The sequence below is a fragment of the Ammospiza nelsoni genome, chromosome 7, assembly GCF_027579445.1.
Source record: "Ammospiza nelsoni isolate bAmmNel1 chromosome 7, bAmmNel1.pri, whole genome shotgun sequence".
Lineage (NCBI taxonomy): Eukaryota > Metazoa > Chordata > Aves > Passeriformes > Passerellidae > Ammospiza > Ammospiza nelsoni.
Genome location: NC_080639.1, coordinates 20,101,865 through 20,123,826, shown reverse-complemented (window position 1 = coordinate 20,123,826; position 21,962 = coordinate 20,101,865). Strand labels below are relative to the sequence as shown.

General features: G+C 41.0%; 1 protein-coding gene across 4 annotated transcripts in view; it reads right to left on the bottom strand.

Moving 5' to 3' along the window:
* TLK1 (tousled like kinase 1) overlaps positions 1-21,962 on the bottom strand; it is an 88,819-nt gene that overhangs the window by 56,006 nt on the left and 10,851 nt on the right. The window contains exon 1 of one of the 4 annotated variants that reach the window (XM_059475458.1): positions 12,276-12,447. The exons of 2 other annotated variants lie outside the window; for them this stretch is intronic. Coding sequence is in view for 1 of the 2 variants with exons in the window: in XM_059475456.1 (XP_059331439.1) it covers positions 11,539-11,686 (148 nt within the window). In the remaining variant the exon portion in view is untranslated. Of the gene's footprint in view, positions 1-11,538; positions 11,865-12,275; positions 12,448-21,962 lie in introns of those variants that run through there. One more of the 4 variants, XM_059475456.1, reaches the window with a different exon arrangement.

The window sequence follows — 21,962 nt, the reverse complement described above, 5'->3', positions numbered from 1 at the left end:
CTGACAGGAGATAAAGCAGGATTTCTCCTTCAAATAGCTCACACCAGAGGCAGGGGAGTGCCATGAATCCCTTGGACAGTTAAAGCAGGCTTTGTGGAGCCTACTTCCTGCAGCCAACTTAACAGAGACAGAACAGACCATGCTACTGGGAGGCAGCAGCACACCTTACCAACATCTGACAAACTGGGATGCCTTTTATCTGGCACACATTTAACAAAACTGATCCACTTTGGGGTAACTAACCACCAGCTAACCACATGGAAAATGCTTTAAAACTGAATACATCTATCGATGGACTTAAGAGAGGACCCAGAAGCAGACCAGGCTTACTTCCATCAGTAAGAAAACACAAACAGTCCAAATGAGACCACTGCCCTAGTTGGACACTGCTAAGGCCCTGCCAAGCCTGCAGGTGCATGGGGGTATCCGCCACATGCACCACACTCCCCAGCCAGACTGCTGCTTTGGCGAGCTGTCTCAGTGACAACTTCAGCACTATTCAAAGCAACTGAATAAAAACACACCAGTAAGGAGTTTCACTGAAGAACAAACAGGCTGAGCTGGAAGCTGCCCTCCTCTCCCTGCCTGTGCCAGCGGGCAGGGCCAACACACACCACATGCCCCCAGAGCTGGCAGCCAGGTCCTTTTCAGCTCCTGCACTGCTACAGTAAATATGAACATTATAAAGTCTAACCACGGGAAAACTCCTAAATACAAGGCAGCAAATAGCAAAACAAATAACTGAGTACACGGAGCAGGTTTGGGTCTAACTGTTAAAATCAGTCTAGTCTCTAATGAAACCCTTTCCATCCCTAATAGATAGTCATGCTACCTATTTTGGCAGTTACCTGAAACAATGAGTCACTGCTTTCATACAACAAAATGTTGCTCTGTGAGTACTACATACTAACAAGATTATTTACCAAATGAGAAAACTCCACTAAAAATGGCTTCTTTTTCAGAAATAAGCTCTTCCACTCACTATCTTTGGAATGTTGATACAACAAACCAAATAAATTCCAACACTCAGTGGATGTAACAAAAAGCATTTGTAACAACCTGTCTTAACTTAAACCTGAAAAATCAGGAGCAATTCCACTGAAGACTGAAAAAACACTAAAAACATCTGTTATTTCCCAAAAATTTCTCATCTAAACTATTACCCACAAGAACCTTAAAACTGGATTTCACCTTTTCTCAAGTGGTAACTGTGGTCAGTGAGAACTTTGACACCTCAGATACACAAGCATTCCTCTCCAGCCTTCCTAGACACAGGTGCCTGTGACTGGGAAATCCTAAGTGCACAAAGCGTTGCACTGAGGAGAGCTCCCACATGGAGATGTGCTGCAGGACAAGGGAGGAGACTCCTGGGCACATCCTTGGCTCACAGTCTCACTGAGCACATCCCCAGCTGAGCGTGGGAGGTCAAACATCCAGAAGGATCCTGCTCCTACTGCACCCTCCACTCCCTGCACCTGAAGACTGCCCTCCTGCCAGCAATACCAACAGCATGCACAAATGAAAACTGAGCAGGAGGAGCACTGCTTAGAGAAGCAGGATGATAGTGGAGGTCACCCATGCAGTCCAGCACCAGTCAGGAAGGGGACCTGGCAGTAGAAGGCAGGCTGAGTGTCCTGGTGGTGTAGGAGAGAGCACACATCCCATCCAGGGACAGCAGGGAGGATGGCATACTACCAAATTCTGCAACTTCTGATAGTCACTGGTATTGCTGCCTCATTGCTTGCTTCCCTTACAAAGATGGGATTTCAAAGCCACAAGAACAACACACAAAAAAAATAGTAAAAATAGCTGAAATTTCTCCTTTTTTTTTTTTTTGGTTTGAAGAAACTTGAAGAAAAAGATTTAAGGGAAACAGCAGGAAGGTAGTGTCAGACACTGGCAGAGACTGGTGCCTGTTGTTTGCACTTCTCTGGAAGAAAAAAACAAGCGAAAGGCTCAGAGAACAGCATGTTGTGATTTAGCCAAGAGAACAAATCAGGTCAACTAGCAATCACACAACATGGGGGGAAGAAAAGCCAAACCCCACCACTATTACGGTAATTCACTGGAGATTTCATCGTCATAGCTTCACTATTTAGTACCCAAATTATGATAGATGTTGCAAGTATAAGAAACAGGGAGAAAATACATTAATACTGTGTTTCTTGTATCATCTAATACACAACAGGGCTGTTGTGAACTTTAGACATTTCTGTTCTTCTGCTTAAAAACAAACAGTAACAAAAACTGAAACTCGTGATATGGCAAAACTGGCATGATTAATCCAGATGCCAATCTTTGTACCATCTGCAATTGTCATCAGATTTAACAAAATTACATATTTGAAAAAATGAAACAAGTTTTTAAGAGGTATGTAATAATAAACAATAGGAATTTGGAACATTTTTACTAAAAGGCAGCTGAAATCTTTGCATAAGTTTAGCTTGTTTATGAGACTGCTTTGTAAATGCAGGGTCCTAACAGCAACATTAGTATTCCTAATGATAAAACAGTTCACTGAGAAAATTGTTTGTGTATACATAAAAATGTGTAATTTCAGGACATATAAAAATGCTGCTTCCTTAATAGTAACCACTTGCATGTTCTGGATATGGTAGCATGTATCAAGCAAGCAACTGAGAAAAAATCATGTATGGATGCAGAATACAAAATATCAGCTAACAAGGAAGACCAACATGACATTTGCTTTTCAGTTTGAATACTGGTGAACTCCTCTTAAGCATTATTTGTATCACAATCATTTAATAATACAATTTGATTACAAAGAGGCAATATGCAATATGATTGTATAAGTAAATTCAATAAGCAATGAACTTCAGAAAAGCAAACTGAGGCAATAATATGGACAGCAGAAAGTACTTTTAACTCTCATTTAAAAATTCTAAACCTGCATCTTCAGGAATTACTTGTATTTGAATCCTACTTGTAACTTTAAAATACTAAAATCCCACTCCTCATAATGAGACCCTTCATAAGACTAAGAACACAAGTACTATAAGAAGAATTACTCCACTTTATTCAAAGTTAGAGCTTGTGGAGAGCTTACAAGAGAGCCTCTTACCAAACTGTGACTAAAACTACTGAAACTAAACCATGACACTAATTTAATAGTCAAGAAGCTTCTAAAACATGCATCAAAGACACAGCAAGCACTCCCAAACAGCCACCAGCTCAAGAAATAACTGAATTGCCAAAAAAACCCTGAAAAAAAAAACCAAAGAAAAACCCTAGTAATACCAATAAAACCACTCTTTATAATCGCTGCTACCACAGTTAAAATAAAAAAAAACTTACTTTGTAAAAATAATCACACTCCCTAGACCACCACCACTCTTGACTATTCTACTATACTATTCTAGATGTTAAAGTGATTAGTATTGATAATGTGCGGATTTTCTTTTCGATTGCTTTATAATGAAAATATCAACTTCCTTAAGGACACTACTTTTCTCATCACCTTTACTAAGAATACTCTAAGAAACAGAAAAGCCTTTAACATCCTTGAGAAGCAAAGTAGTTACCCAAGAGGGGATTAGGATAGACACTAAAATTGGCTAAAGTACTGTTGCAAAATTAAGGACAAAACTGTGGAACCCATAAGAACATAGCATTAACTAGAAGAAAAAACAGTATTTACCAAATACAGCCAAGCAGTGTACAGGTTGGATTAGTCTAAGCCCCTGTGAAAAAAAAGAAGTACTACAAATCCTACTTGTAGCATCATCTGAGTTTGTCTCCATAGAACCAAGAGACCAAAGAGTTCCATGGTGGAGCAAGGAAACGGAAACACATCTGCTGGTCAATCTACACAGTCCCAAGAGCATCACAGTCCCACTATGGGAAGACCAGGATCTAAATGATACTGTTTCAGATTTGCAGGACTTATGAAACTCATTATTTATTTGTAAGATTACTTTCCAATTTCTTGCCCTTCAGCATATAGTTCAAATGTTTGTTTACTTATTTAAACAAAAATAAAAGCAATCCACCAAAAGTTATAGCTGCAAGACGCAGTGTTTGAAGTATCTACATACTTTTCAATTCAAGGTAGCTACAAAATTAAATAGCTAAAAATCTGGGGGTGTGTGACATCATATAACAGATTTTTCTAAAAGCATCAGGATTTCCTTTATTCCTCAAAAAAAACTATTTTTCTCTTATAGGTACAGATCTATTAGAAGTCCATAGAAATAGAATCTAGTACTCCTCAACCCCCCAAATAACTATGGTCAGGCTTCATTTCCTGTAAAAAGCACTCTGGAGTTTCTTACCACCATTCCCATCTCTTAAAATACAAGTTCAGACTGCTTTGTTCTTAAGGACATTATAAAGAAAGCATTTCAGCCTTAAGTTTCCACCTACTTAAAACTGCAGATTTGATGAGGTAAGATACATTGCTTAATGCTCCTGCTGCCACCTCTCAGCAAGCAGAGGTGGTCCTAGGGAATACCAACCTTCTCCGTGACATCCAGTTTCACATAAAAGCTCCAGTAAATGAACTTTCCCACTCCAAAGTGACCAGATTCCTGTTGCAGTTGTGTAGTCACTCAACAATCGCTAGCTGCTCATCTAAATCCATGGAGGACAGTTGTCAGCTTCAGAGCCTTTCCAGCTAAAGCTACTGAGCGAGCACAAGGCAGGCAATTTCTCTTATTTGTGCATTTTAAAAATATGCTCCAACACCAAATGTTTAATCGAAGCTTGGAGCAATAAGTCTATGGTGAGGTTTAAAGTTTATGATGCATTAAATTCATAAAAGACAAAAATATTCAAACATTATAAACCTGAATGCTCTGCTGGCAGACAGACCATCACACCACTGGAAGCTGTGGGTGAGCTGCCTGAACTGGAGTTCTGAAGCACTTGATCAGCTTTCACCACCAACTGCCTCAGCCATTTTTGTTTGCTCAACCACTCCAGCAGTTGGTTTACTCAGAACTGGTGAAGAGCAACCAACAGCTTTTTCAGAAAGCAGGAAAGCCTGGCTTTCTCTTCCAAATGATGAACATGAAGGACTGGTGACTGGATTTGATCTATTAACTCCAAATTTCACAAGGCACAGTGACCAGAAGTAATTTACTCATTTCACAAACTACAAACAATTCTCCTTTTTCTGGTTTAAATGCAAAGCACATTTGGATATATTTGTTTCTTATTATGTACATAGCACAATTAGAATTCACTTTATTTAACTAACAAAGTTAGCTAAAAGCTGTCTAAAGCATGGGGAGCTACATTTCTTAAACATAAAGAACCTAAGCAGTGTAACTCCTTAAATAAATGCATATAGATGTGTCCCCTCCTGCCTAGCAAGAGGTATGATCAAATTAGACCAATTAGAATCAACTTTTCTTTAGGAAAAATAATTAAGCACAAATGCAAAATAAAATTAAAAACAATTATTTAATCAGGGTTTCCTGCTCACTGATTTAAGTCGTGATTAATAACACAGTCACTGATTTCAGTCAATCCCTCCAGCACGGACCCATCCCAAAGGGTCGCACAGTCCCAATCTTCCCCCAGCATCTTCAGCATGTCCAACTTCACTTAAGACCTTCTGCTCCCTTCTTCCAGGACTAAATTTGAGGTGAATTAAAGCTTACAAGCAGTCATGTTCTTGCCACCTACCACATCCTCCCCAGGAAAAGCCTAGGTGCCAAGATTTTTCTGCTACTATATCCCATTGCTCTGCTCAGGAATGAAAGAAAGGAGTAAGGCCTCCAGACAGAAGGTGCCTGGGAAGGAAGCAGACCCTTACTTCCTACCCCAAACAAAGCATCTCAATAAGGATGGAGTCAGAATGATGGGAAATGGAGGATCCAAAATACCTTCTGATGCTCACTAACTCTTCCCTATTCCTAGAGAACTTTGTCCTTAAGTACTGAACAAAAAGTGCAGTACTTGTTATTTTCAGCAAATATTAGAAGTTTTCCACTTGCAACACCTGAAAAACTGGGTTATATTATGGTGGCCAGCTTCTGTTTAACTGCTCTCCAACGATCATAACTGAAGTACTGGCATTCTCAACCGAAACCCTGACCACTCTTCTTCTTCTACCCAACTTCATATCCACTAAGAGCAATTTGGCAACCCAAATCTGCCTTTTCCTCTTTTACAACTGAAACACACCAAGCCAAACAGAAAGAAGTTCATAAAGCTTTTCTTCCTCCCACTTGTGCGCTTTCATGCTTTTTAGCTACAATTCAAGAACTACTCTATTGTATAAAAACAATTCACTAACTTCAACGTTATTTCTTGTGGAAAAAAAAAAACCCAGCATGGAAGCAAAAAATTTAGTATGGGAGCAAATGGATTGGGAGCAAGTACTACTTCAAAACACAACCTTATACCAAGAACACAAAAAGCATAAAGGACTATTTAAGCCTGTCATATTTCTGTAAGATCAATTCTTAAGGTAGTAAAATTCTATAGAACTAACTTTGCTCATGATGCACATATATATGATAGTATTTCCAAGCAGTCACAACAATATTTTGCAATCATTTAGGATTATCAGGCTCTAAGAAAATCCAGAGAAATGTCAATACTAACTGCAGACTACAGTTATTACTAACAAGCAAGTTTACTTCAGCTTGGTGGAGAAAAAAATTACTTGCTGAAAGAAAAAGCAAACAAGAAAAAACATAGAGGGGAAGAAAAAAGAATGAGAGAAATAACAAGTGTTTTACTTGAACGGAGATAATAAATATAAACATCCTGTCCCTATGGCAATTCCCTCTCTCGATTTAAAATGGAATAGGTTAATGGGAAATTCCATTCCAGGCAGAATAAAGCAGAATTAAAACAGTTGGCCAAGAACTAATTTACACTATTTGCTACAGCACTTGCATTTTAGAAAACCAGATTCAAAAAAGGATTTGTATTAAAAAAGGTTTCCTTTCCCATTTCTCATTTGGACATGCTACAAGATCTCCAAAGAATTTGGCATAAGCATCAGCTTACTATGAGAATCACATCTTCAACAAAACCAGCAATAATATCACAAGATAGAATTTGTGTGTATCACTGGCACAACATTAATCTCAGACAACACCTTCTCATGCTACAGCCAGCCTAAATAACCTTTTATGACTGCGGTGCTCATTCTGAGTAAAAAAAACACATTATTTTTAAATACAAAAAGTGTTCCTGTTCTTCTCTGCCCCCATATAAACTGGCCAAATCAATAAAATTTTAAATCTACAGTTGAATGATAAAAGCCAACAAACTTACTGAGAACTTCCTGTTAAAGCAAATAAAGTAGCTGATGTTTTACACTACATGCAAACAACAGAAAACAACAACCCTGGAAGTTTTAATAAGATTCAGGTTGCTTTCATGTTCATGGACTAATATATTGTATGTGGCATACAGATACAACCTGGCATCTAGAAGCGTTTTCTAGACTGAAAACTTAAGGAGCAAACAAACTGTTACCTTTGTGCTCAGACACACAACTACCATCACATTTTAGGTAACAATAAATACAAACAATACACAATTATCAAATTTTATTTAAAAAGTCACCAACAAAATTTGCTACCCATACAACATAACTTCTTCAAAAACTGTCAAATACATGGCATAAGTTTACTTACCATCTTATTACCATTTACCATTTTGCCATCATGTATAAATTTGGACTGAAATTTTGTATTTCTGTTGTGTTAATCCAAAGTTCTATTTGGAATTCTATTTTGCTTTTAGAAGAGTATTGAAAGCCAACAGCACACACAAAAAATAACTTACAAAGCATTATGCTTAATTACCAGACACTGCAGCAAGTCTCTAACGTGAAGGGAGGGCATTCTGCCCCTCTACTCCAGTCTGCTGAGACCCCACCTGGAGAGCAACGAGGGACACGGACCTGCTGCAAGAACCCAGACAGAGGCCATGAACATGATCAGAGGGCTGCAGCATCTCCGCTATAGAGACAGGCTAAGAGAGTTGGGGTTGTTCAGCCTGGAGAAGAGAAGGCTCTGGGGAGACCACACAGCACCTTCCAGTACCTAAAGGGGGCCTATAAGAAAGTTGGAGAGAGACTTTTTACAAGAGCATGAAGGGACAGGACAAGGGACAACAGCTTTAAATGGATACAGAGTAGATTTATATTCGATATTAGGCATATTTACTTGGGGGTGGTGAAACTCTGGAACAGGCGGCTCTCCAGTAGCTGTGGAGTTGCACCTGCCACATGCCTGGGGAAGTGTTCAAGGCCAAGCTGAATGGGGCTACCTGGTCTAGTAGGAGGTGTCCTTGCCCATGGCAGGGGGTTGGAACTAGACGATCTTTGCAGTCCCTTCCAATGCAAGGCAATCTCTTCTGTGGAATCTCTTCTGACTCTGCCCTGTCAGCATTGGCCTGAACATTCTCCATTTACAAAACAGCAATTTGCAGGTATGTGCTTTAATATTTTTAGTTACAGGCATGAAGCAGACAAAAGTAAAGAAACTTCAAGCAGGAAATTGTGTGACTGCAATTATGTGAGCTATGGCACAAGATTTAGTCACACAACCACACATACAGTACGTAAAATAATACCTCATAACAGTCCTCCTAAATTCCTGATAACATCTACTGCAGAGCTCTTAAGTGACCACATATACCACACATAAGTTACGGGAATATAAAACAACTGACAGAATGACAGACATTTACAAGCTACACTAAAATGCAAATAAGAGATAGTTCTTATACAGTAAAAGTGTACAGCTGCAACTGTATTCAAGTCCATCCCAGTCTTTTTATTTCAAAACCTCAAAACATAAATTCAAATCAATACAGTGAAGCCATGAAGCCACTCTAGATCAAGATATAGAAGACAGCATCCAATGGAAAATGTTGCTGCAATGTTACAGTGCATTTTAAAAGATTAAAATATTTTTAAAATATTATTTCCTCTAATTTCACCCACCTTTTCCAAGTAGTCTATTGATACTGACAAGATATTGCCTTTTTTTTTAAACGTGTTTGTGCAATTATTATATATGCCAGAGCTTTCCTTTTCTGCTTTTTTCTTATTAGAGATTCCAAAAATATTTTTAGAATTTCCTAAATCAAGATACTGAGGGTTTCTGTTCTGAATAAACCAGAATGTTCAAATGCCCATGTGAGACACGTGAGCTGATACCAGACCTTCATAGGTGAGGTCAGACCAACCACAGCACACGTGGTACACTCTGTGGAGGTCTGCACTTCCAAAGGCAACAGGGACATAACTCTCACCAAAGCCAACCAAAGGGATTTTAATCCACAAACAAGAAGGCCGGGCTGGGAAAGAAGCTCTGCACAAGTGCCAAAAGCGCTGTATCAGTAAATATTACCCACTCAAAACTGGCACCAGCAGCAATGCAGCTGTGATCCAGTATGGGCCAGCAGCCTTGTGCACTGCTCCAGAACTCACAGGCTCCATTAACATCACCAGGTATCACAAGTTCAGCATTGATAATGGCCCAGACTCCCATAAACACACAGCACTGCAAATATTCCTTGCTTAATAGTTTGAGCTGGCATCAATCTTTCACGTATATAAGCCAATGTCTATGAACATACTAATGTATTTTTATTTCAGGGCCTATTGATTTCTGGCAAGATATTTCTTTGTAAAACATATATACATAAAGTAAGATGCCTTGATAACATCCCACAAGCATGAATGCAAAACATGAACCCAAGCATGGCAGCTTTTGCTTATTTTCAAAGAGAGCTACCTAGCGAGGACATACAATTTGAACATAACCCAGGAACACCATGCAAATACAACACATTACAGAACCAAGCAAACACCAAGGTTTTGATTACTTTTAACCCACAATCTGTATTAGAGGACAAAAATTACAGTACCCAGAAAAATCCAACAGCGTGAGTTGTAAGAAAGAAAAATGTAAACAGCATAATCATCATATTAAAAATGAGCTTCACCAAACATATTTCTCTTGTCTCAACAGAGCTACTCAAGGACCACCATTTTCTGTTAAAATAAATAGATACATAATTTATATTTCAATAATAATTTCAAATTTGTATGGCAGGTATATGAAATACATCCAAAAATATCCTACATATACATATTACCTGCATGGATATTCATAAAAAAAGTTGCAACAGTGAAAAAACCTGCTCTCAATAAACTTAAAACTATGAATTTGGCTGCTGCTGGTGGTTTTTCTAACAGCTTTCCCTTCCCAGAGAAGATGAGCACAAAATGCCTGCCACTTTACTCAGCATCTTTAACATATACCATAATTCCTTCCCAGGTATTTTCTAGAGCATTTCATGTCAATCTACCTGCAGGAGCGTGTGCAAAAGTGACACAGAGTGATACAAGTCTGACAACTACTGGTGTGGAAAATGGAGAAACCAGACTGCATTATACATTTTCAGGATGTGGAGTCCCTGTTACCAAGTCCCTACATTGCTTATCAACCAAATAAAAAAAAAAAAAAAAAAACAAGAAAACCAAAAAACAAGCAAGCAAGCAACCACAGGAAGACTTAAAAAACAAAGACTCTCCATCTTCGCAACTATTTCTATTTTAAGTTAGCAAGTTTCCTGCTTGGGCGATGACGTTTTTTAGATGCTACAAGAAACGCTACATGGTATTCATTAATCTGGGGCAAATCAATTAAAATTATACAACTGCTCGGTATGCAAGTATCTGTGCATAAAAGTTCTCCTCCGCCACTAACTGGCGTTCAGCAAGTAGTTATTTTAGCTAAAAGCGCCGAGAAACTCACTAGCTGTATAACTGCTACATCTTGTGGCAACACAACACAAGGAGGAAAAGCAGACAATACCCGAAAGGGAACAGCGAAGGGACTTGTTTGCTCATAACCTTCATACAGATATTCCCTGCAAACACCCACAACACCCTGCTGTCGCTGTCGGTGTAACACAAGAGGGGAGGAGCAGGGGAGGGAGGAGAAAAATATTATCATCGAAGGCGTGATGGAGGACAGGAGAAAGTTGCAGTCATTCCGTGGCGGCCGCAAGGCGCCCTGTCACTTCTGGCCGCAAAACCGGCCGCCCCCCAGGGCGCTTTCCCCACGGGGACGAACCTCCGGCCCCTCTCTTCCCACCTCCATGATGCCAAAAGTGCCCAACTCCCTCCAGCAAGAGCGGCTGCATCCTCCGGCGCAGCACTTCTACTTAGCCGCTGGCGGAGGGGAGCCTATTTCGGGGAGGACGCGGCGAGAGGCCGCCCGAGGAGACGCGAGCGGCTGCGGCGGGCGGACGGCCCGGGGACGGAGGGAGCACGGCGGGTCCCCCTCCGCGGCCCGGCGCGGGGGGTAACAACGAGGCGCTGACGAGCGGGCGGGGGCGGCGGGGCCCCGCTCGCCCAGCGACCGAGGTTCCGCTCACCACCACCGGGCCCAGCGCTGACCCCGCGCCGCCGCCGGGGGCACCGGCCTCTCCCGCCGCCGCTTCCCAGCGGCCCGGGACCGGCCTCCGGCAGCGGTGGCTGGGCCCCTCCCCAAGGGCCGGGCCCCCCGCGCAGCCCCGCGGCGCGCTGGTTACCTTCCTTGGCCGGCTTGCCGGGCGGCGCGCCGTGCAGCTGGGAGGCCGCCGCCGCCGCGGAGCAGCCCTGCAGGCTCGGTGGGGACGTGGAGAGCCGGGACCAAGATGGCGGCCCCTCCAAACTTCCACTGCTACTTTGGACACTCATCAAGCTACTTTCCTGGAGCCCGGCAGCCGCCGGGGGCGGCGGGGAAGGCGGCGCGGCGGGGGGACACCCAGCGCCGTGCTCATGGCCGGGGGGCCGGCCCGACACCGGCGCGGGGAGGCCGCCGGCTGGGAGCGAGCTCCGGAGGCAGGCGGGGCGCGGGAGAGACGGGGCGCGGGGCCAGCGCAACCTGCCCGCACCTCTGCACTGCGTCGCCGCCGCCGAGCAGCCGCCTGTGTCTGAGGCCAACCTTCCCCGCCGCCGCCGCCGCTGCCGCCGGGGAGGGGAGGGGAGGGCGCAGGCGGGGAGGGGTCATGCGCAAACACGATCGCGAGCCGAGCGAGCGCCGCGCTCCGCCGGCGCCCAGCCGAGCCCCGCCGAGCCGGAGCCGCCCAGGGGCGGCCGGCGGGAGCGGCGCCAGCCGCGCACGCACCTGCCCCCGGCCCCGCTGCGCCGCGCGGCCCGAGCGCGCCGGCTGCTCCCGCCTCCGGGCTCCGACCCCGGGCCGGCTCGCAGCCGCCCACCGACTGACCCCTCTCCCCGTGCATGCCCGTCCCGCGGCGATACCTCCCCGCCTTGCCCAAGCGCGCACCTTCCGCGCCGCGGGCGGCCCTCCGTTGGCCGCCCCGGCCCGGCCGGAGCTAGCTCCCGTGAGGCCGCGCCGTTCCCCTCCGTCTCGGTTTCCTCGGCGGCGCGGTCCGCCCGTGTCGCCTCGCCTTCCCCCGCGCCCCGCCGCCACGGCCATGGTGGTGTCGGGGCGGGGCGGCGGGGGCGGGAGCGGCGGCGGCGGAGACGGTACGCGCGGCTGCCGGGGCCGGGGCCGCGCCGCCCGGCACCTCCCCGGCGTGCGGCCGCGCGGGGCGAGCCCGGCCCGCCGCTGCGAGAGTGCGGGCGGCAGCGGCGGGGCTGAGCGGGCTCTTCCCTGCGCGGTCCAGGTGAACGCTGTTCAGGCAGCATCTCCGGGCGCTCTCGGGCGCCTGCCGCGTCTCAGCGTTCTTCTCCCGGACAGGACGGTGTGGCAGCAGAGACTCGGGGGTACTCGGGAGAAGCCGATGCCCCGAGGGAGAGAGAAGGCTTTGGCCGCCAGCCGCAACCCGCTTCGCTGAGGAGCGGGAGCTCCCACCGGGTGAACTGGAAGTCGGGCAGGAGCCATTTACCAGGCCCACCGCCTCACCCGCTACAACCACCAGGCTGGGGCTCCCTGGTGGGCACCAGCGCCGACCTGGCAAATTTCAAAACTTCCCTCTCTGCCTTGAGTTTAGAGACTAAATTGCAAACTTAGCCGAATTTTTCAGTTATTCCTTCCTTAAAATTAACATAATCATGACTGAGAATGTAAAAGTCACTTCTGAAACAAAGCCTTTTAACTTACCAGTGCAACTGGTAAATATATTTTATATATATTTAGATATATAACAGGGATAAAAATTACTATGATTACTTACAAAAAATCAGGAGTTGCAGATATATTGCACTTTGTGTATATGAAGAATATCTTCATCATTCAGGCATGGCGCTTATTTTGTGGTTGCTGTGTGGAGACATCCTGTCCATCTACTAACCTACTTTCTCCTCTATTTGAGAATGACAGGAATAGATTACTAATGTTGGATTGCAGCTCTCTGCACAACACACATATTACTAAGTCTGTCTCTTCCTTTTAAAGTGACATCTGTGAAATTATCTAAGATCTTCACCTCCCACAAGTATACAGCATAGCTGGAAGTTTCCTTGCAGTTTGGTATTAACTTAAAGTAAAAATTAGTATGTTTACTTGATAAACAAATCAGTTCCAGGGCATATATCTAGTAACAGCTAATATATATATATATAGATAGATAGATAAATATAGATAGCTATAGATAGATTTTTTTTTTGTTTGTTTTGCAGAGAGGTGATCTGATATTTCAACAAGGAATTGCTTTTAAGGACTTGATCCTAAAGACTTTATGTAAGCAAATTACATCAGGAAATTTCCAATACTTGGGAGTGAAGTAAAACAGTGCTGGTTCACTCTGACTGTATTAATACTTAGCAGCTGTATAGAATATTCTTGCTAGGTAGAAACTAAAACATACTCATAATCCCACAATCCATATGATAGCATAAGTGAACATGCACCTGGTTTCCTGATGAACATATCATGCTGCAGCATGCTGCTTCTAAAATCTGCCAAGTAAAAAGCAGTAACTGAAAGAAATTGTCTCTTAATTTATAGCCCTTTGCATCCACTTAATACAAACCCCTGCTATCCTTACAAAACCATACGTAAGCAAGCATTCTTTCTTCCAGTTTTGCTTACAAACGGTTGCCTACAAATCATTCCACTGACACAGTTGAGACTTGTTCAAATAAAGCATTATTTGATTAGGGGAACAGGACATCATGAAGAAGATCCCATTCATTACTTCCCCTATCAGACATGCAGATTAAATATTACAAAAATGCTGAAGTGTCTTTTACATTTTCATTAACACTATGAAAAATAATCAGATCTTTGCCATCTCATAATATGTTAGACAACACCTCATCAAGGGACCAGGAGTAAGTGGGCACATGCTGCATGACTTCCCAGCAGAGCACAGTATCTGCTGCAAAATATGGGTTGAGTCTGCATTTTGTAATATAGTAGAGCTGTATCTCTTGGTTTCGTGCATTGTTGAAGTAGAGATTGAAAGCAGAGTGTGAATTATATAGATCATCTCCAGAAGAGACAACATATATAACTTCAAGAGTACATGGAGTTGGGTATATTCCTCTCTTTAGTTTACAGAAAACCTACTTTCATACTGAGTTAGAGCTGACACTGATTTTAATGTACCCCTTTATTTGTAAGCCACATTGCTTCAGTGTTACGAATTTAATAGTATCATGGCAGAAGAGAACATATTCCTTAGTACTTTTCAGAAATTTCAAATTTCAAAAGACTTCCTATATCAAATAGTATCGTAAATGTACATAATGCTTTTCCTTGAATGCCTTGTCTTTATTTTGCAATAAAACTTTATGATCCAGTGGCCAGAGAGATGGCCTTTCTCTCACAGTGGTGAGCACTCAGTCAGCATCATACCTGCCCAAAATAATCAATATTCAATCCAACACAAATAGTACTAAGTATTACTAATTATTTCTTTAAAATATAATATATATTAAATCTTTCTCTTTGCCTTCTAGTTCTTAGAAACAGAATCGTTTTTATCAAGGTTTATGTGAACACTGCATACCATTAACATCAGGCATAACTTGAGGTAGTAGGTAGAGGGAATCAACTTTTAGTGGGATTGCTCTGGATAACAATGAATAAGGTGCCACACACCTACCTACATAGGAAAACTTGATTCCAGGTGAAGTCCCAGAAAACGCATTTAGTTTTGCTAATTCCTGAGGAAGAGGACCTCAAAACTCAGATCAGAACAGAGAGGAGTAAGATCCCTGTGTGCTGATTTTCTCATAAGAATGTGTCAAATGAAAGTTAGCAATGTTTATGGCAGTAGTAACTCTCTAATTGAGGACAGTTGAAGAACAGAAGAGTATAAGTAATTTTCCTTATTCCAAAGATGAAAAAAAGGTAAGCAACAAAATCCTTAAAAGCACTAAAATTCTAAGAGCTTTCAATTTTGTCACTGGAATTATCTATGCAAGAAACTTTTATCACAGTAAGTTCACAATCTCTAGGAAGTAAGAAAAGTTAACTAGCAGCAAAGGAAGGTGCTTAAAGAATAATGGTCTGAATAGTGACAATAAGGAAGATTACAGCAGGAATAAGTTTTTGGAGACATTTACCTTACATCTATAAAGATTACTGTGCACTCGGATCAAATGTCAATTACAAAATTTCACATACATCCTTTAGAGAACAAAGAGACATAATCTCAAACATTACACATAAAATCCAGAGTTTATCCCACATGTTCTTAAGGAAGAATACACTGTGACTGAGGGGCAAGTTACAGAGATATGGCAGTTCCTTCCCTGTTCCGAGACCATCATAGTTCATAGGCACCAAATACATTTTGGTGTCCTTATGAAAGATTTGTACCTAATAACATCAAATATTACATGTTGTTAATCACTCATATATCTTGTGTTTTTCCCACCAAAGTCAGTTTGCTATTAGCAGGCTTAGGTTTCATGCAAGCAGCAGATGGTGCAATACCAAGGTGTAGTGACTGACCATGCCAGGTAACTGATTATATGAATAATGTATGTTTACACAGAGGTTCCAAATAAGACCATTTTTAAATTATGTCAGTAATTAGAAGGAAGGCCTCCAATTCACAAGATGATTGGAAGTAGAGGTAGAAGAGGAAATTGATTTAGCAGGCTGGTTCTTTTAGGAAGGAAAATTAAGTGTTATAAGAAATTACAATATCCTTGCAAAGTAGTAAACTATATGCTCTAAACTATATGCTAAACCATATACTTCCAAACTTAAATCAGTCTGTCAGCTACAAACTGGGGAAATACCAGGAGTCAGAGATCATTAGGGTCCCTACCTCTGATGCTTTTGGTATTTATTTTACATATAGCTTCTTCCATCTCCTTGGACTTGGCACAAGACAGTAGAGCAACCAAGACTTAGTATCCTTTGATTTATCCCCTCAATTATTTGTGATGCCAGTGAAATGGAGGTTTCAAATTCTTTGTTAGTTCCTTGTCAGCCTAGCACTGGATAATAGACCCACAGCACTATTTTCTTAAAGCAAAAGCTTTTGTATGCCTTTAAGTATGCCTTTAAGTATGCCTTTAAGTATGCTTTAAGTATGCCTCACTGCATATTTGCCAATATTTATGAATTTTATACATAAAAATATGTATACACATGCACTCACCTACCCCATATATAGAAAGACCTACACAGATCCCATAACTATGCCAACACTAGCAGCCAATCTGATTTAATTAACATAGTAGAAAAATATTCTTGCAACTAAGGAGACACACTGGTATAGCACCTTGTGTAGAAAATGCTGAAATTATTTCATCATCAAAATGATGTATTTATGACATTTCTAGGTTATATGTAATATAATATGCTGCAAAAACATAACAGAAAAAAAATGCTGTCTTCTGTCTTGGTGAATGCTGGAAGTCTGTAGCTCAAAGACTCTGTCCTCCCTTCACCTAACACAGCACATGTTAGGACATGTATGGACACTCCCTGGATCAGACCAACATGCACCTGGCCAGTCTGGGTTGGGATAATGACTAGAATCTTCCAGTCTGTATTCTGTAGGTCATAAGATTCAGAATGCAGTTTTGGCACAACTACAGTGTAAAATGCCACGTGACTGTGGCAGCAAGTGCATTGCTGTGATAGAACACTATCTCAGCTTGGAACAGCTTCTGCACCTGTTTTCTCATGAAGCATTTCTATTTATGAGCAAATAGGAATGTTGCAATTGTACTAACATTGATTTTAAAGTTTAGTTAAAGTTTTCTAAAACTGGTTTAGTGCAATAACACTTTTATAGGAAAAAGTTGTTTTGAACTCAATTAAATCAACTCAGAGACTCACTGAATTAGAACTGTATTCTTAAGCCATATACTGCACTACAAGCTCTACAATTTTTTAATATGACACTTGCCAGCAACTCTGAGTTGCAAGGTAACAAAAACATGCATAAATAATACACTAGCAAAAATATCTTCCCTACCAGCTTATCAAGATGCAGAGAAGCTAAAATGAAAACAATGTTATCACATTAGGCCTACGTTTAAGAACTAGACACAAACACTGTGTAAACACAGTTATATTTTTATCATTTATGTAATTGTCATAAACTGCAATTATTATACCTTTAATATCATCACCATTAGTCAGATTCAGTGATCCACCTCTGCTATAATGATTTTTGTTCCAAATCTCCAAGAAGCCTGCACACAACTGCCTGTCACACCAAACATGAAAATTAAATAGAATTTGGGGGATTTTTTTTTTTGCCATGCAAATATTTCTTTCTACTCCAGCTCTAGCTGCTTTGATTATTAGCTACATTCCAGTCAGATTCAAGGGCAGTTTTACAATCTTCTTGTTTATGTCATTTTAGTAAAAAATAATTTGGTTTTAAATGTTCTCTGGTGAAGAAATAAAAAAGTCTGGATGGATGCTACATTCATTTTCTTTCTCCCCATCTGTCTGTTTTCATTTTATTATATTACTTTCCTTCCCATGTCCCTTGCAATCTACTTGTCTGCTCTTCCCTGCAATTTTTTTCTACACTCAGATTATTCCTTTTACAATGTTGCTGTCAGGTAAACAGGCCCCTCTTATCTGTCAGGCTTCCTCTCCGTGTTTTTTTAAGCTTATGCTTTCCCACACGTCTTTCATAGTTCTGTCTCACTCTTTACACCTTACATCTTCTTTCCTGAAGTATCTGTCTTGCCTGGAGCTTATTTTGTTGCCTTTGATTTTAAGCCATTAGAGACAGACAGTGTTTGCAGAGAGCCACATCTGTATATGGTTTCCAATAGCAATGGGGCATGTCTTGATGCTTTTTTCAGGCAACAGGCTTACCAGTTTAGGGTTGTTGGTTTGGGGTTTTTTTGTAATTGCTGAATAAGGCCTTCAAATTTTAGCCACAAAACACCAGCGATAAGCCTGACAGATAATTAAATATTAGATGCTAAAATAACAGTATTCTAATTACAGATTCTCTGCCTCTGTTCCCTTCCAGCTCCAGATGAGCTGGTCTGCTGCATCATTCTGCAATGCCCCCTGTGCTGGGAATAGGGGAGCTGCTTTGCTCCAACTGTTCTGACACCCACTCAGTTCAGCGTCCTACCCCTTGTTCTGTCCAAGCACACCTCCAAAAAAAAGATAACAGCCCCATAGTCAGCAGATTTAGAACAATCTTTCTTTCAGGGTACTGAGACAGTTGAAGAGATAAGAGAGGAAAGGCTGTTTTGCATATTTAGCTCATCAGTTAATGCTTCCTAATGAGACAAAGGTGGAAGACATAAATACGAAACTGATCACAAAACAATAAAATTAATGATGCCAAAGAAAGCATAGAGTGACAGAAAGAGTATGGCTTTCCAAACGTGGATTCTTCTTGGCTTACGGAATGAACGGGTGGGTAGATCTTTTGGAAGAAATTCATAAGGAAATAGGAGCATAGGAGAGCCCACAGTTACTGAAAGAAGTGTATTAAAGGCACGACAGCAGACTACCCTGATGTAAAGTAAGCACTGGAAGAGAGCAGCAAGGCTTCATCAGGAGCTATTTGGTTAACTGAAAAACAGAAAGGAATCACACACAAACAGTGAAAACAAGAACCTAAAAAGGAGTTTAAAAGCATAGTAACACACTGGAAACTAGAAACCCACACAAGGAACAAAGGATGAAGGCTAAGAGGCTATATGAGTTAATCTAGGAAAGGATCTAAGTAAAAGAATATCTAAGTAAGAGACAGCAAATAATGTGAGATGAAGAATTCTGAAATACACAAAGCTTATTTGCCTAATTTGTCTACAAAATATCTTAGTGTCAGACATGCAAAGCAATTAATTTCAACAAAGGTCTAAGACACACAGACCAGAAAAGGGAAGGAATGTGTTAAGCAATATTAAAAAATGCCAGTTTCCAATCCTGCTGATTTAAACACGTAGTTCAGAAAGCAGTGGATAAAGCCAGCCTCCCTGTATCCTCGTGTCTCTTGACTGCATTAGCCCAGAGCAAAAAGTATGACTGAAATTTATGGCTGGAATATTCATAACATTCTTCTGTGAGTTTTCCAGTACCTGATATCAGGGTTTCATTTACACTGAATTCCTTGTTGCCATGGTAGGCTCTCTATTTACCTGCTTATTTTCACAAAATCTTTAGAAATGTGGTGTCTCTGAGACCACAACTATTTGGTCCGCTTCAGTTGGAGAGTAAGCAACAAGTTCAAAAGGCATGGTGTGGCCTGACTGGTCATATGTGGGATTGTATAAACTGTGTTTCCATAGGAAAATGTGCTAAAAATTACCCTGGAGCACTTAAAAGATAAAATAATCTCTGAATCATGATTCTGGGATGGGAGCAGGGAGAGGGTGCTCTGAGGGGGTCATTGTTTTGGTTTGGGTTTTTTGAGAATTCATGAAGTGCAAGAGAGGTCGAAGAAGACTAGAAATGATGAAAATACTGCCTAAGAAAACAAAATGCCATTGGCCTCTCATAAATAACCATACATCTCAGAGATACTGTCATAGTATATTTAAAATGTAATTTTAGGATCATTATTGTGTGAAACCTATCCAGTTTCCTTCCTAGAAAGGCCAGCAGGCCTATTGAATAAGAAGGAAGCAGTAAATGTGGTATCTATACTTTAACAAAGTCTTTAGTTGGGTTCTCTCTAATTTTGTCAATAATAGAAAAAATGGTGGAGACAAAGTCAGGTAACAATTTACACACAAGTAGTTAAGTATTTCTTCCAAAAAGTATTTTTTAACAGTTTTCTGACAGAGTAAGATGGTACTGCAGTAACATCCTTCAGGGACTTCTCATCCATCCTATTCTACTCAAATTTTCATTGAACAGTTTGGAAAATAGAGAAAGGAGTAACCTTGTAAAATTTGCAAAAAGTTTGGAAGGGGGTTGCAAACACAGGTAAGCAGATCAGAATCCAAAATATTTAGATAATGTGAGAAACTACAACTGCAATAAGCTCATACTAGACAGACTGAAATTGAGAAAAATAAGACAGAGTATAATAATATAACCTGATGATTCATTAACAAGGCAAAAGGATTGCAAAGAAGGATAGGAAGATTCAAGTGGATTTCAAACTAAATATGAGTCCACATGATGATCTTGCAGAAAGGCATTTCATGTTCCAAGATGTATTAGGAAGTGTGCAGTATGTGAGATGCAGGACCTAATTATTTTGCAGTCTTCAGTGCTGCTGAGGTCTCAGCTGGAGCATTCTGTGCAATTTTGGGCAATGCACTCTAAGAACAATTTCAACAATTTCGATGGAGTAGAAATGAAATCAACAGGAATGATATTTTGAGTATGTGACTTACAAGGAAAGGTTGAAGAAATGAGGCTTTGCTTCCTCAGAAAAAGGAAGACGGTGTAAAATGCGTAAAAAGCTGCACACAGAAAGTCATGACCTTTGTACACAATGAATTATAACAAGTAACTGTTCAATTTGCATCAAAGAAGAGTAGTCTAGATATGAAAAGTGAAACAACAGCAACAAAAAAAATCCTTTTAACCTAAAGTCTAGATTAGATGGAATAGATTTATGAGGTTGTGGAACTCCCTTCATTTGTGGTTTTTAACAGCAGCCTATACAAACATCTGTCAGGGCTGACCTAGTTACCCATTTCCTGCCACAACAGGGATAGACTGGACCTCCTTTTTTTTTCTTTTTTCTTTTTTGTCTTTTTTCTTTTTTTCCCCCACTGTGATGATTTCATGACTGGAGAACCTGTTTCATTTAACTTGGTTGCTACAGATCAAGCAGGACAACTGTTACAACTGGGGAGCCAGGGCCTTAGTAAAATAAAACAAATCTCCACATAAAATAAAAATTCAGATAATAATAAAAAAAAAGAAAACTCCCTTTAGCGCTTTTTATACATATATGTATCAAAATTAATTATTCTGTATTAATTACATTATTTCTTAAAATACAATTCTATTGTCCAAAACATAACTTTTATGACCATTAAGAAGTCAAATTAAGATTTTGAATTCTTTTAAAATGACTAGGGTACTAGAAGTTATTATGATGTTAATTCTTAACGTCCTTATTTAAAGCGAACTCATGTCAATGATTTTCATCAAGAAAGAGAAATGAAACGTGAAATACAGAAAAACAACCCACAGAAAAACTGTGAATGAAGCTCTGTCAGCACCTCAGGAATACGGTGGCATTATAAACATAACCTGCACAAGAGCTTTTCTCCTGTACTTAAGATGCTGTCACCAGAACCCTGTGTTTATCCAGAGCAGCTTTAGGTACCACTGTTACTGCTCCTCAGATCACATCAAGCTATGCACATGCACAGACACAGAGTGTCAAGCTATAGCCACAGCTGATCTGGTGACACTTCCATCCCAAGAACTCATGCAATCCCTGCTAAAGAAACCAAAGCATCACTTATGTTGAAATCTTCATAACTACTAATAAACTTTTAGATTATTTATAAGAGTTAATTTTTTAAAAATGCATGTTTCTTTTTCCATTTTTCATACATATCAAAAAGGCCTCTTCCATTTTTCTAAGCATGAAAAAAATTCTGTTCCAGAGTAACATTTTAAATTATTTATTTAAAATTACTTGCC